The 16006-nt window shown below is 42.7% G+C and overlaps 1 protein-coding gene across 1 annotated transcript in view; it reads left to right on the forward strand.

Annotated features, from left to right (window-relative positions):
- The window catches only part of RGS20 (regulator of G protein signaling 20), an 80748-nt gene extending 66396 nt beyond the window's left edge, over positions 1-14352 (forward strand). The window contains 3 exon segments of the mRNA XM_007464023.1: positions 3143-3229; positions 7918-8152; positions 14164-14352. Coding sequence (XP_007464085.1) covers positions 3143-3229; positions 7918-8152; positions 14164-14352 — 511 coding nt within the window.
- Positions 14353-16006: the final 1654 nt, after the last annotated feature.

Raw genomic sequence — 16006 nt, forward strand, 5'->3', positions numbered from 1 at the left:
GGCAATTAGTTTTATAAGCCCTTGTATTATCTGTCTCACAATCCTGCTTTCTGGCCTTCAGGCGTTTCATTTTATAAAAGAAGTCATGCAGAGTCTTGATCTCTTGAAAATAAAATTTTCGTTTTCCTTTCTAGAAGACTGAATAATTTTTTCCTCTTTATAACAACTCTAAACTTTACCAAAAGAGACCTAAGCAGGGGTCTTCTTTCACTGAATATTTCTTCAAAGTGGTGAGCAACTATTTTGGCTTCTATCAACATTTTCTTATTCTACTTTAACAATAAAAATAAATTCAGGTTCAAAAAGTCGACACAAAATATATTACTGTTTTTCAAGAACACATTGTCTCCTAAGAAATATTCCTACTTTTAAAAAAATGAGACATGGAAAAAATGCCAAAGCTTAAATACATATTGCATTATTTATTCATAATACAACTTACAGTTCTTTTAAGGATCTTGTGTCAAATTCATCCTTCCTTTTCCTCTTTGCTTTTTCATACCCACTGTGTAGTACTGTTTTCTCTTACGAAAGAAGTCTAAGACATTGGGCAGTATTAATACTCCTGCAGAGAGAGTACCACCCAGATGCCTTTCAAATTCGTTTTTGTTTTTAAGAAACCATCATTTACTGAAACTGTTAGCCCTGGCATCGTGAAAGCAACAAGAAAAAAGGAGTTCCTGCATGTCTAATGACTGCACTTAAAGAAAAATAGAACTACACACAAAAACACAATTACTGAAAATTCATAAATGCCTGAAAATAGAATAAAAGACTTTTATAAAATGGTGTAAAGAATGTTAAGGAAAGGCATAATAAAAGAATAGAAAAGACAGTACAGACGCAATAGTAAGATAAAGCAAACTCAACTAATCAATGATAAAAATCCATTTTGATATTAATGGGAAACTAAAAGCATTCCTTCTAAAATCAAGAACAAGGCAAGGGGGACTTCCCTGGTGGCGCAGTGGTTAAGAATCCACCTGCCAAGTCAGGGGACACGGGTTCGAGCCCTGGTCTGGGAAAATCCCACATGCCGCAGAGCAACTAAACCCATGTGTCCCAACCACTGAAGCCCGCGCACCTAGAGCCTATGCTCCGCAACAAGAGAAGCCACCGCAATGAGAAGCCCACGCACTGCAACGAAGAGTAGCCCCCGCTCGCTGCAACTAGAGAAAGCCCATGCGCAGCAACGAAGACCCAACGCAGCCAAAAATAAATAAATTAATTAATTATTTTAAAAAAGAACAAGGCAAGGCTGTCCAGGATCTTCCCTACTATTCAACACTGTGCTTTAGGGATCAGATAAGAAAAAACAACTGGAGGCCTAAGAATTGGGAAAGAAGAGAAAAAGCTCCCTGTTTGCTGATGATAAGAGAATTCCCTTGAGAATGCCAGGGGAATTGTTGCTAAGCTGACACAAACACAAATGAGAGAAATCAAATTAACAAAAAATAATAGCTTTCAGAATGTAAAGAACTCTTACAATTCAAAAATAAAAAGACAAACCAATTTAAAAATGGGTGAAGGATCTGAATAGATATGTCTCCAAAGAGGATGTACAACTAGCTGATAAATACTTGTAAAGATGCTCAAATGTCATGAGTCATTAGCAAAATGCAAATCAAAAGCACAATGTGATACCACTTCATAACCACCTAAATGGCTAGAATAAGAAAGACAGACAACAGTAAGTGTTGGCAAGGGTGTGGAGGAATTGGCTTCCTCCAACATTGCTGGTGGGCGTGTGAGATGGTGCAGCTGCTTTGGAGAACAGTTTGGACCTTCCTCAAAATGTTAACAATAGAGTTATGACATGACAGCATTTCCACTCCTGGGTATCTACACAGGAGAAATAAAAACAGACAGCCACACAAAAACTTGTACATGACTGTTCATAGTGGAATTATTTACAAATAGGCCCGATGTGCAAACAACCTAACTGTTCATCAGCCGATGAATGGATAACAAATTGTGATATATACAGGCAATGGAATATTATTCAGGCACAAAAAGGAATAACGTAGTGAAACATGCTACAACATGAATGAACCTTAAACCAGTATGCCAAGTGAAAGAAGCCAGCCACCAAGGACCACATATGGTGTGATCCAGAATAGACATGTCTTAGAGAACACACTAGTGGTTACCACTGGGGAGAGGAAAGGGGAAGCAGCCATAGAGGGGTGGCGAAGAAAAGGGTTACTATGGGATTGTATGAAATCATGTGTGTGAAACTTCTGAAAATTGTAAAGTACTGTAAAGTTTAAAGAATCTTTCATTCAATGAAAAAGGATACACATAGCTCTAGAGACAGGAAGCAGATTAGTGTATGTTGAGGGCTGATGTAGGTCAGAGGTAGTGTGTCATGAGCAGTGGCTGCCAACAGGTCTGGGGCTTCTTTTCGGGGTGATGAAAATGTGAAATTAGATAGTAGTGAGGGTCATACAACCTTATGATTATGCTAAAAACCACTGAGTTGTACACTTTAAAGAGGCAACTTTATGATGTAAAAATGATGGTTCAGTAAAGCTATTAAGAAATTACCTTCAAACGTACAAACAAGTTAGAAGATGAGATGGAAGTGAAAATTCCATTTACTATAACAACAGAAATACCTGGAATAAATTTACAAATGAAGGTACAAAACGTGTATAAGGAAACAAACTCTCTTGAAAGATACAATAGAGATTTTGATTGTACACTTTCCTGGCTTTCTTTCATAATTTCATATGTGTGCCTGTAAATACATAAAATCTCCATTTTTACTGGGAAACAAAGTCTGGAGAATGTATACCTTTTTTCAAGGTTCAGGAAACAAAATGAAAACCAAAAACATTCCTGAAAATCTGATCTTTTTACTACTTTCTAATGGACATGTTTTGTGAAAAGAATTATTGTTCTAAATATTGTTCTAAGCTCTCTCAATGAGTGTAGACCATAGTATTATAAATAGAATTAATTTTGCTAATAGTTTATTGTCATACTTTTGGTTTTCTTAAGAAAACAAAGAATTGTCACTTTTATCAAGAAAAGAAACTAATTCTAATTGGTAAGCTGGAGTTCTCTGAAATATTTGTAAAAAATCTTTCCTTGATACAGAATGATCTCAACTAACACGTGTTTGTCTTATTTCTTGCAGTCTCACTGTTAGAAACCAAGAGGAACAGAGACTCAGGAGTGCTTCCTATGAACTCAGAACAGAGGACCTTCCCATCTGTGAAGAAAGGTAAAATCTCATAGTGTTTAGCTCACTAAATCGACAGAAATGCCAACCTTATTATTTTTTCCTTCCAGTTTTATTGAGATATAATTGACATTCAGCACCGTGTAAGCCTAAGGAGAACAGCATAATGATTTGACTTGTATACGGCATGAAATGATGATCAAAATAATTTTAGTGAACATCCATCCTCTCGTAGATTCTCAACCAGATTTTTCTTTTTTTGCATTTTTGTTTCAATAGAACACACAGTTTCTCTAACTGCAATTTAATAATATCAAATCATAATGTTGCATCACATTTTCACTGCAGAATTCTTTTTTTTTTAAAGTTATTTATTTAGTTATTTATTTTGTGGCCATGCCGTGAGGCATGCAAGATCTTAGTTCCCCAACCAGGGATTGAACCCAGGCCCCCTGCACTGGGAGCTGAGAGTCTTAACCACTGGACCACCAGGGAAGTCCCTGCAGAATTCCTTTTAATTCATTGTGTGACAGGGAGAAAAATCAGTTCCACTGTTAATCTAATGCCTGTTAATCACAAATAGAAATTGATGCTTCTTGGCAAAGCATATGATGTCATTTTATTTTTATGTGATTTACTTTTTTAAATAAAAGAACATAATGAAATACACAAGTTAGGGTTTCAGGAAAATTTTAAAGGTCCATTTTTTTTCTTAACTATAAATATACTTTAGTAAATGTATTATTTTTTAAGTATTTTGAGAAAAAAGTTGGAAAAACACACAAATTACTTTCCATAATGCCAAATTTTAAAATTGTCTTTTTTCCTTCCTGTATTATCTATGGATTTACTTCCACTTACCTATTCTTATTCCTTTTCTTTGTGTTATGCCAATATAACTGCAGGCAATAGACAAATAGCCTAAAAGCATTGTTCAAATAGGTCTTGTCTTAAATTATTTATTTTTGAGGGGGGAAAAAAACAAGTAACCTAAAAGTTTACTTAAAATATTTTCCTTCATTCTTTATTTTATTTATTTTTACCCAGATATTTCAAAGTCTAGGATGCATATTAAAATCTTCTACAGTTCATGAGTCTGTTAAAAACAGCTTTTATCTTATATAGTTCAGTATACTGTATTCTGAACCAAGGCTTGAGGCTTTGAGTACTGTCTGGAACCAGAAAGCCCTCATCTGGTCCTGGCTCTGTCCATCCTGCCTGTATGACCTTGGGCACTTAGCAGCCACATTCTGCCTCAGTTTCCCTGTGTATAAAATGGGGATAATAACAGTGTATTGTGACTCAGCCAAAGAAGGGTTGTCGTGAGCACTGAGTAACCAGTAAAGCACTGAGACCAGAGCCAGGCAAGAGGGAACGATTCCATGTATATCGGCCATTATTTGTTCTCAGTCATATCCAATAATATAAAATGACTGTTTATCCAATTTGATGCCTTTTGCTTCCATTTCTATTTAGATATTAATCTTATTCATCTGCATTTCCCTCACATATCTTTGCCTGTCTATTTGTTTATAATTTTTGGTAGTATTTTGTATGCTTCCCGAAAATAGCATTATGTTGGATTTTTGCCCAGTTTGAGTTTCTGTCACTCAACTGGGAATTAAAATCCAATTACATTGGGTCAGTTGTCTTGATGATTATGGATATGTTTAATCTTCTAGAATGTTTGTTGACTGTCTACTTACAATACCGCCTCATTATTTCCTTTTTTTTTACTGTATGAACTGTGCTTTCTTTTCTTCTAGGTTCTTTGGTACTATGGAAAAGATAGGTTTTCTCCCTCTCTCTCTCTTTTTATTTTTATTTTATTTTTTTATTTTTATTTTTTTTGTGGTACGCGGGCCTCTCACTGTTGTGGCCTCTCCCGTTGCGGAGCACAGGAGCACAGGTTCCGGACGCGCAGGCTCAACGGCCATGGCTCACGGGCCCAGCCACTCCGCGGCATGTGGGATGTTCCCGGACCGGGGCACGAACCCGTGTCCCCTGCATCGGCAGGCGGACTCTCAACCACTGCGCCACCAGGGAAGCCCTCTCTCTCTTTTTAAAGGGTACTACTGATTACCCTTAAGTTTTTCAGTCATTCTTTTATATGTATTTCTTAAATTAAAAGGAGTAAGAAGATATATTTTGAATCCCCACATTTAAGGAACATAACTTAGCATTCTTTTTTTTTTAAATTTAGCATTCTTTACTAAGCCTTGCCAATTTAATTAACCTATCTAAAAAGAATCCGGTATTTTTATGTAGATTGTTTTAAGTTACTATTTTTAAATTATCTTATAAGCATCTTTTAAAATATTTCTTTCAGGGAGTTCCCTGGTGGTTCAGTGGTTAGGATTCTGGGCTTTCACTGCTGTGGCCCGGGTTCAATCCCTGGTGGGGTAACTGAGATCCCACAAGCTGCATAGCCAAAAAACATGTATATATATATATATTTCTTTCAAAACTAATTTTACTGGTTATGATAGAGATTTGTTTTCATATAGAATACTCTTTTCATGATGAAAAGCTTGAAACACCTGTTATAAAAAACAGAAATCAGACAATACAAAAGTTTTACAATAAAAGCTCAGTTGTCCTCTTACTCCAGACCTTGTCCCAATCTCCAAATATAAACCATCAACAGTTTTTTCACGTATCCTCAAAGGAACTATCTATGCATTTCCACACAGTTGTACTTACATAGGATTCATCTATACACACTGAATCTAACTTTGAAACTAAACTTGAAATGACTGTTTATCTGTCTGTGTGTCACTGCTGGCTCAGCTGACTACTCGCTTTCTATGACCCATTTTGTCTGGTCTTCAGCTTTTTTATTTTTTTTGGCCGTGCGGCGTGGCTTATGGGATCTCAGTTCCCCACCCAGGGATTGAACCCGGGCCATGGCAATGAAAGCCCGGAATCCTAGGGAACTCTCTGGTCTTCAGCTTTTCACTGATGTTTCTCTGCTGGGTCACTTATAATCCATCTTAAAGATAGGAAAAGGACATAGAATTTACATTGTAAACTTTGCCTATGGGAGAGAGTTTTTTCTATCATCATCATATAATTAGGACAAGTTCGCTACATATCAAATTCTTGGCGATACACTGTTTACCCCCCCAAAACTAAATGGAGAGAGAGCCTTTGGCAGTGTGGCAGATCAGATCATCTGGGGGCCTTCCCAAGACAGAAGAACAGATTTTGCATAAGTCTAAAAGTTTTTGCAACACTGGGCTCACAGAAAGTAAGGAAAAGGACAAAGCACCTGAAAAGCAAAACCAAATAAAAAGTAAGCAAAGCCCTGAGCAGTGACTGCTAAGCACAGGACAGAAGGGTTTTCTCTCAGAGCCAGTGCAGAGGGGGTAGGGCAAGGAGCTTAAAGCCAGGATTCCACGATTCAGCCCTGGTCCACGAAAGGAGCAGAAGTGGTCCCCAGTCAGTAGGGAGCACACACACATCCTCTCTGGAGGAAAGGGAATACCATCAAATGTGACTCTCAGTTTCCCAAAGATTAAGACCAACCAAAAATTACAAAACTAGAAGGACACAACCTACCACAAATGAGAGTCAGTAGAAACAACACTTGGATTTAGAGGCCAAAAGACTTCAGATGTTAGAATTATCTGCAATCAAATATAAAGTAATGGTCTCTGAAATGTTTAAACCAATTAAACATGGAATCAAAAAATGAGTAGGCTGAATTCGACTATCAGAATTGTCCAGGAAGGGAAATTCCCTGGCAGTCCAATGGTTAGGACTCTGCGCTTCCACTGCAGGGCATGGGTTCAATCCCTGGTCAGGGAACTAAGATCCCACAAGCCTCGAGGCTTGGCCAATAAATAAATAAGTAAATAAATGAATAAATAATAAAATAAAAATAAAAGCAGAGTCTTTTAAAAAAAAAAAACTAAAGAATATATTCTCCAGGAATACATCCATACATAAAAACTATGAAAAGAAAAAGGGTAAGGGAAAAGAAATTAATAAGGATCATTGTTAAACAGATTGTGTTTTCTGGCCTCAATATAATGAAAATGTAAGTAAAAATAAACTAAAACAGGGTAAGCCCCAAAATCAAGAAGAGCAGTTCCATCAGGGATGGAGGGGGGCGTCCAGAGGGCAGTGTGTGGACCTAGCACCCAGGTGAGTGCAGCGCTGCGGATGACCTAGGTCTCCAGGTAAGAAGAGGTGAATCCGTAAGTGCTCAGTTCGTCATCGCTCTTCATCACTTGCAGTTACTGGACAAAACTTATCTTCTTTTCTTTTTCTCTTTAACATTCTCTTTTGAATCTTTTAGAACCCTGGGCAGACACTGCCCCATGACTGTTCTGGAAGCCAGGTGGTCAGGTCTGACTTGGGTCTATCACAGCCACCTGGGGTGTTTGTGGTCAGATGGTTGTTAAGAATTTTTTGTTTTACTTTTATAATTTAAAACCTTTGCCAGGATGTGCCTAGATGTACGGGCTTGTTATTAGCAGTTATTCCAGCAGTTTGGTTTGCAAGCCCTTTGGCAGCAGTGGTGCCGTCCAGCTAGACAGTTGGAAAGTGCCACACGTGTTTCTGCCGAAGGTGCAAGGAAATGAGAACAGCTCTTTCTCTGCTTAAAAGGGCCTAAGGGCACATTTTCATTCTCAGAGCGAAAAAGACATGTTTCTCGGGATGCAATTCACATCAGCCACCAATACCTCTGCTCCCTTCGCCCCTTTCTCCCGCCCCCCGCCCAGCCCGGGTCCCAGCCTGGAGGAGGCCAGCGCCTGGGCCCAGTCCTTCGACAAACTCATGCTCACGCCTGCGGGAAGGAACGCATTCCGGGAGTTTCTCCGAACGGAGTTCAGTGAGGAAAACATGCTCTTCTGGATGGCGTGTGAGGAACTGAAAAAAGAAGCTAATAAAACCATGATTGAAGAGAAAGCAAGAATAATATATGAAGACTACGTTTCTATTCTTTCTCCTAAAGAGGTACGTACCCACCAGAAACGTCCCCCAGGAGGCCGTGGGTGAAAGGAACCCCTTCAGTGTCTGGTCACCCGGCCTGGTCAGGGCTGCTCCACCATTCATAGTGTTCAAACGCCTTGGGGGGTGGTCCCACCAATGGGGGCCCAGTGCCCCCAGAAATCAGTCAAAGATTGTGTGCATTTTCCTGGGAAAAGTATCTATAACTTTCATCCGATTCTCTAGAAGTAGGCGTCTATGCATTTTGCTGTAAACGCTGTTTTTAAATGACAGCCTATAAGCATTCCTTTAAATAAAATTATCCTTTTAATCTGAGCAAAGTCTCGTTTACAGGTAGCCTGACTCTAGATGGAAAGGGCATCACTTATATGATGCTATGTTGCAGAGGTTCGCCCCAGAGTGGCCCTTTGTGACATCAGAGAAGTGATCAGAGGAGTGAAATCATCAGGTTTCCATCTCTCAGTTTTCATTCTTCCAAAATCTAGGAGGTTACGTTGGCCTCAAACCTAAGTGCCTTGTAGCTCCGATGGTAAAATCCCACGTGCCGCTCAGAATGTAAAGCTAATAAAACAGGACCTCTCCTGTCAGGGAGCTCACAGACAAGGGGGCAGCAGACATGGGGCCCCGGGTGCGACGTCTTGGGGTCGTGACGGGCTGGGGGACGAGCCATCACTGGGGGGCTGGGGGCATGAGGAAGAGGTACCTAGAGAGGCCATGGATGGGCCAAGGATAATGAGGAGGAAATTACCAGAAACGCAGTGGGCTGAAGGCATCCCAGGGGACAGGACTAGATGGGCCAGGGATAAGAGCATGGGGTCACAGGAACAGCGAAAGCGTCAGAAAGTTGGTGGCTGAAGGGTACGGTGCTTACCAAACAATTGGGGCCGGTGGCCAACAGCAGGAGGAACGTTAGGAAAAGAGGATGGTCCGAGAGCACGGAGAGGTTTGCAGACCAGGCTGAGCTTTCTGAGATTTATCCGGGAAGAGCTTGGATTTTAGCCTGGTAATATCACCAAACTTGGATTTTTGAAGACCACATGATAGATTACGAAAAGAAGACCAGAGGCAGAGGCCAGTTAGAGGATGAATTCCAACCCAGACATGACAATGGTCCAACCAGGCCAGCTGAAGAGAAGCCAGAGAGGATGGCTTTGATCTGAGTCTGGAATGACTGCACGTCTGGTTTAGGCAGACAGGGTGGGGACCATGCTTGGGAGAAAGACAGTGGGACTCAATTTCGCTTCCTTAAGTTTGCAGTAAGTTGGGGATATTCCATTGACACATGTACGGACACGAAGTTCAGAAAGTTCTTTCCATTTGGGGTTAACAAAAAGCAAGAGAATTTTTGTCCTTTAATGTATGGCTTCCACATATTTTTATTTTGTCATGACTTTCCTTTTTATTTTTTAAGGCAAGGTTTTTCATCACTGTCTTTCAAAGCATTATACAACCAAAAAACTTGGCAAATTTGTAAAGCAAAGATGATATAAAAAGACGACCCTTTCCTCCCAAATATAAGCATCTATTACTTGAAATGTAAAAGCTTGAAAAGTTTAAGAGCGTAGACCTTGGGATCAGAGGCACTGGGGTTTGAGCCCCAGTTCTCTCATTTAATAGCTGCCTGACCTCGGGTGTGTTTCTGAGCCTCTCTGCACCTCGGTTCCCTCCTGTGTAGGAAGGGGAGGTCCCCACTTGCCTGAACATTTGGGAAGAGTGACAAGGGGACGATGTGAAGTCGTGCCCACACCGGGCAGAGCAGGCTCACCCAGGGTGACCACCCTCAGCAACCCTGTGTCCATTTCCCGTCCTGAGCAGACCCTGTCCCCACCAGCACTTGAGGGACGGTCTTCAGATGGAGGTTGTAGAGAATGAAACAGTTCCATTTGCACCTTAACTGTTTGTGAACTAGAATGTATTTTTAAATTTATTTTTGGCTGCACTGGGTCTTCGTTGCTGCGCGCGGGCTTTCTCTAGTTGTGGCGAGCGGAGGGCTACTCTTTGTTGCGGTGCGCAGGCTTCTCATTGTGGTGGCTTCTCTTGTTGCAGAGCACGGGCTCTAGGCGCGCAGGCTCAGTAGTTGTGGTTCACAGGCTCAGTAGTTGTGGCTCGCGGGCTCTAGAGCGCAGACTCAGTAGTTGTGGCTCATGGGCTCTAGAGCGCAGGCTCAGTAGTTGTGGCTCATGGGCTTAGTTGCTCCGCTGCACGTGGGATCTTCCCAGACCAGGGCTCGAACCCGTGTCCCCTGCATTGGCAGGTGGATTCTTAACTACTGCACCACCAGGGAAGTCCCCTAGAATATTTTTTGATGTTTTCTGCAGTAACGCTTAGTCTAATTGTCTTTCTTTTTTTCTAAAGACTTTTTTTTTGATGTGGACCATTTTTAAAGTCTTTATTGAATTTGTTACAATACTGCCTCTGTTTTATGTTTTGGTTTTTCTGGCCGCAAGCCATGTGGGATCTTAGCTCCCCAACCAGGGATCGAACCTGCACCCCCTGCTTTGGAAGAAGTCTTAACCACTGGACCGCCCAGGAAGTCCCACGCTTAGTCTAATTTTTTTTTCTTTTACTTTAAATTTCACTTGTTACAAAGAAATTGAATTATAATTGTACTTTTAAAAATTAACAATGGAAATTTAAAAGAAAAAAATATATATTGTGTGTTTAATTACATTTCATAGAATTATTATCCCTGAATCATAATTCTGTTAGTACACCAGTATAGGGATTATTTCTTAATATTTAGGTGAGAACCGTTTCCTGCTGTTTTTGAGAATAAATCTGTAAACTCATTTCCAGTAGTGGCACTCTTCCCCAGATCAAAGGTTTAACGAGGGAGATGCAAGCAGAATAATCATGAAAACACAAAGCAATACAACAGCAACAAAAAATTTCTAACTTCCAATAACAGCTCAATTTAGAAGAGGGTTTATATCTTCAGAACAAAAGCATTCTGCCTTGACTTTCTAACCAGTCAAAATCTGTGTATTCTACAGAAAATCTGTGATGTTATTCCCATAAAACTACCCTTTACTGCTTCTGCCTCCATTAGATTTCCTAAGCACTAGGGTTTTGTTTTGTTTTTTACATCTTTATTGGAGTATAATTGCTTTACAATGGTGTGCTAGTCTCTGCTTTATAACAAAGTGAATCAGTCATACATATACATATGTTCCCATATCTCTTCCCTCCCTCCCACCCTCCCTATCCCATCCCTCTAGGTGGTCACAAAGCACCGAGCTGATCTCCCTGTGCTATGCGTCTGCTTCCCACTAGCTATCTACCTTACGTTTGGTAGTGTATATATGTCCATGCCTCTCTCTCGCTTTGTCACAGCTTACCCTTCCCGCTCCCTGTGTCCTCAAGTCCATTCTCTCGTAGGTCTGTGTCTTTATTCCTGTCTTACCCCTAGGTTCTTCATGACATTGTTTTTTTCTTAAATTCCATATATATGTGTTAGCATACGGTATTTGTCTTTCTCTTTCTGACTTACTTCACTCTGTATGACAGACTCTAAGAGCTCCATCCACCTCATTACAAATAGCTCAATTTCGTTTCTTTTTATGGCCAAGTAATATTTCATTGTATATATGTGCCACATCTTCTTTATCCATTCATCCGATGATGGACACTTAGGTTGTTTCCATCTCTGGGCTATTGTAAATAGAGCTGCAATGAACATTTTGGTACATGACTGTTTTTGAATTGTGGTTTTCTCAGGGTATATGCCCAGTAGTGGGATTGCTGGATTATATGGTAATTCTATTTTTAGTTTTTTAAGGAACCTCCATACTGTTCTCCATAGTGGCTGTATGAATTAACATTCCCACCAAGAGTGCAAGAGTGTTCCCTTTTCTACACACCCTCTCTAGCATTTATTGTTTCTAGATTTTTTGATGATGGCCATTCTGACTGGTGTGAGATATCTCATTGTAGCTTTGATTTGCATTTCTCTAATGATTAGTGATGTTGAGCATCCTTTCATGTGTTTGTTGGCAGTCTGTAGGTCTTCTTTGGAGAAATGTCTATTTAGGTCTTCTGCCCATTTTTGGATTGGGTTGTTATTTTGTTATTGAGCTGCATGAGCTGCTTGTAAATTTTGGAGATTAATCCTTTGTCAGTTGCTTCATTTGCAAATATTTTCTCCCATTCTGAGGGTTGTCTTGTGGTCTTGTTTATGGTTTCCTTTGCTGTGCAAAGGAGTTTTCTAACAAGAGCAAGCAGGAGGCTTTCTCCTCTAAGCCCACAATGAGTGTCGAGTCCCCCCTCTGGCAGGAGCTGAGCTGCTAAGACCTGGGCCCTCACACTCCAGAAGCTTCTAGGAGGGCATGGCCTGGTGGTGAGGGCAGCTGTGGGGATCAGCTCAGGGTGGCTGGGAGGCTTCCCAGGACCGGGGAGCAACGTGGAAACCAAGACCTAGCGGAGAAGTACACGTAGCCAGGCCGTTCTAGACAGTTCCCCTAGACAGCCTCCTAGAACAAAGACAAGCTAGTTCTCGCTCCTCCTTCCTTTAAATTCCAGGCGAATGCCAAGTTCCTTGAATTCTTGAGTGGAATAGTGAGGCGGAGCTGGGGAGCCAGTGGGAGCAGGTCATAAAGGGCCTCCTAAGTTTAAACTTGGAACTTGCAAGCTCTGCGCTTGATCCTGAGCCCACCGACACCAGCACGAGGTCCGGAGCCGAGTGCTGGGTCCGGGGGTGGTGCGGAGAGGCCCTGGACTGCTGGCCCGAGGCCAGTCAGGAGGCTGGTGAACAAATGCCGTCGAGGTGGTGGCTGACCTCCATGAGGGTCACGGCAGAGAGGTGGGGGAGGTGGCCGCATTCGAGCCGCGTCAAAGAGGCGGCGTCAGCAGGGCTTTGTGCCCGTTACAGAGCCAGAGGGAGGAAGAGGGTGAGCAGGACCCTGACTTGCAGGGGATAAGCGCTCCCAGCCTTCCCAGGAGGAGGTGGATAGATGCATCTGGAAAGACAGATCACTGAAGCCCGTGCTCAGTGACTTGGATAAGCACACTTTCAGTTTTATATTAAACAACAGCACATGCGTTGCGCATCTATCCTGTCCCCCTGGTGCAGAGACGGTCTAGCCGAGGCTCCTCACGCGGCAGAGAAGGCGTGTGAGGCCCTGTCCCATTCTCGGCTTTCTGGCTGCCGCGGGCCGCTCTGGTCTGGGATGTGCTTCGTCCAGGACGAGCAGACATCGGAGAGCAAGGAGGCAGCACCTCCTGGGACGTCGTGGACTCCCCATACTTTGAATTCATTCTCATTAAGCCCTGACCAGCTACCACCTTCATCACCCCCACTTTATGGAGCAGGTTGTTTGGGGTTTTTTGCCACACCCCGCGGCATGCGGGATCTTAGTTCCCCGACCAAGGCTCGAACCCATGCCCCCTGCGCTGGGAGCTCAGAGTCTTAACCACTGGACCTCCGGGTAGGTCCCTAGGGAGCAGTTCTTCAGGGCACAGTTCACTTTGCCTGAGGTCCCACAGCCAAACAGCGACAGAGCCGGGAGTTAAGCCCAAGCCCGTGGCACTGACCCTTCCATGGTGCTTCGGGTCACTTCTGCCTGACTCCAGCCTGGAGCTCCAGGTTTTAGCCTTAGTGTTCTTAGGCAATTCGCCAGGGGTAAGTCAGTGTGCGCTACCTTTCTTCCTTGCGGCCACTGTCCCCTCATTTTAAAGAAGCAGAGCAGCGTTGTGGTTTTCTAAAGCAGTGCGATCCCCACCGGCATCACCGAGAGAACTCATGAGAAATACAAACTGTCAGCCGCCCCCAGATCCACTGGGTCAGAAGCTCTGGGGGGGGGGCCCCCCGCACTCTTTTTTAACGAGCCTTCCAGGGGCTTCTGATGCCTCTGAAGTTTGGGACCACTGTTCATTGTGTTCAGTTCCTCTTTCAACAGCTTAGGTTTGGGGATGACCTTGTTGGGTCTGGGATTTTTAAAAAACCAAACAAGGTATGGGAGTTGGGGTGTATGTCCAAAGAGGCCCTTGTCTGACACAGCCCCATGTGTCCCCGCCGGCAGGTCAGCCTGGACTCCCGCGTGAGGGAGACCATCAACAGAAGCATGGCCGAGCCGTCCCCGCACATCTTTGATGACGCCCAGCTGCAGATCTACACCTTGATGCACAGGGACTCGTACCCCCGGTTCATGAACTCTGCTCTCTACAAAGACCTGCTTCACTCCCTATCTGAGAAAGCAGTGGAGGCCTAGGATGTTCAAAATATTTATTATTAATAAAACAAAGAACTCGTGGACTCCGTGTAGGACAGGGAGTTTAGAGGCAGTAGTGTCTTCTGCTGGGTCATACTCGGGTTATTTTAATAACAGACTCTTCCTTCTGCAGAAGGCTATATATTCACCAAGTAAATTGCGGCCACCTTTTGTGGGAAAAATGGGGTATGGCTGTGTAGAAAGGTAGTATATTTACACTTACAATGACAGTAGCACTTTCTCAGTGACAAAGGATACACAAGAAGACACCGCCTGCAGCGTGTACAGGACCCAAATTCCCCTTTTATAAAGATGTGACTGCTACCTGTAAAACTGGTATTCTACTTTATCTTAGGATACATGTATGTAGATGCATATTATGTGCGTGTGTATCTTATACGGTTAATGTAAAGCCCTGGGCTCTGAAGTGGATCAGCCTCAAATGTTTGATAAGAGAAATACTGCTTAGAAAATGCTTTTGTTGAAAAGTTACCTTTATTACCAGCATCTGCCAGCCTGAAGAAATGTTCACGTAGGTGGTGTTCATCACAAGACGTTCAAATAAGCATATCTCCATTTTTACTACTGAAAGAAATATGGGCATTTTCACTCTAAAAAAATAAAGCACAAGAGTTTTATCTCAATCTTCTTTTCACGTCACTATTTGGGAAATATAAGATTAAGTAAGTGGGGACACACGCCAAGATTCTCTTCTAGCTCCCAGACTAGGATTTTCTTTTTAGATCCCACTATTTTTATCACAGGTGAATAGGATAACTTCATAGCTCACAGGTAAAAATACGGGTTTGTAGGCCTAAACCATCCTGAAGAAACCCATCACTAGGATGAATGGGAAAGAAAGGCATCCAGAACCCAGAAGAGTTTGAGTAGTGGGTTGGAACGTGATTCACACGAGGCCCTAATGGGACGGCCCTGCTCTTGATTACCTCCCTCCCTGGCCCTTCAGCCTGATGATTCCTTCATATGCTCTTCAACCCTAAGCCCTCATTCTCATTCTCAGCAAAAGAGCTCACCTCCCCCTTTACTGTGAAAATCGTGCCGCTAACCCCGCACCTTCTCACGTGACCTATAAATCCGCGTGGATCAAGGTCTATGCCCACCTTCACAGCCCAGTCCCAGAGAAGGTGCTCTTTCCGCCTTTCAAGGCGTCAGCGCCTCGTGTACTTGTTTTTTTTTAAACTTTATTGAAGTAGAGTTGATTTACAATGTTGGGTTAATCTCTGCTGTACAGCAAAGTGACTCAGTTATACGTATATAGATTCTTTTTCCTATTCTTTTCCATTATGGTTTATCCCAGGATACTGAACAGAGTTCCCTGTGCCGTGCACCAAGACCCTGCTATTTATCCATCCTCTGTATCAGAGTTTGCATCTGAATTCTGACTCCATGTTCTAGGGCCCCATTTTTTCCTTAGACAAAGAGGAGGTCACTGGGATCAAGGCATCAACGCTGCCCTCCAGCTGCTTACATCCAAGTAAGGATGACAGACGTGTGGGACAGTGGCGACAGCAGTGGGGAGTACCGATCCAGAGAAGAGCTGAGCTCTGGATGCCCTGGAGGCTACGGGAAGCTTTGGGGGCGGAGGTGACACCAGAGCTACAACCTACAGAACAAGAGTGGGTGGGGGGCGGAG

The sequence above is a fragment of the Lipotes vexillifer genome, unplaced genomic scaffold, assembly GCF_000442215.2.
Source record: "Lipotes vexillifer unplaced genomic scaffold, Lipotes_vexillifer_v1.1 scaffold69, whole genome shotgun sequence".
NCBI classification, from domain to species: Eukaryota; Metazoa; Chordata; class Mammalia; order Artiodactyla; family Lipotidae; genus Lipotes; species Lipotes vexillifer.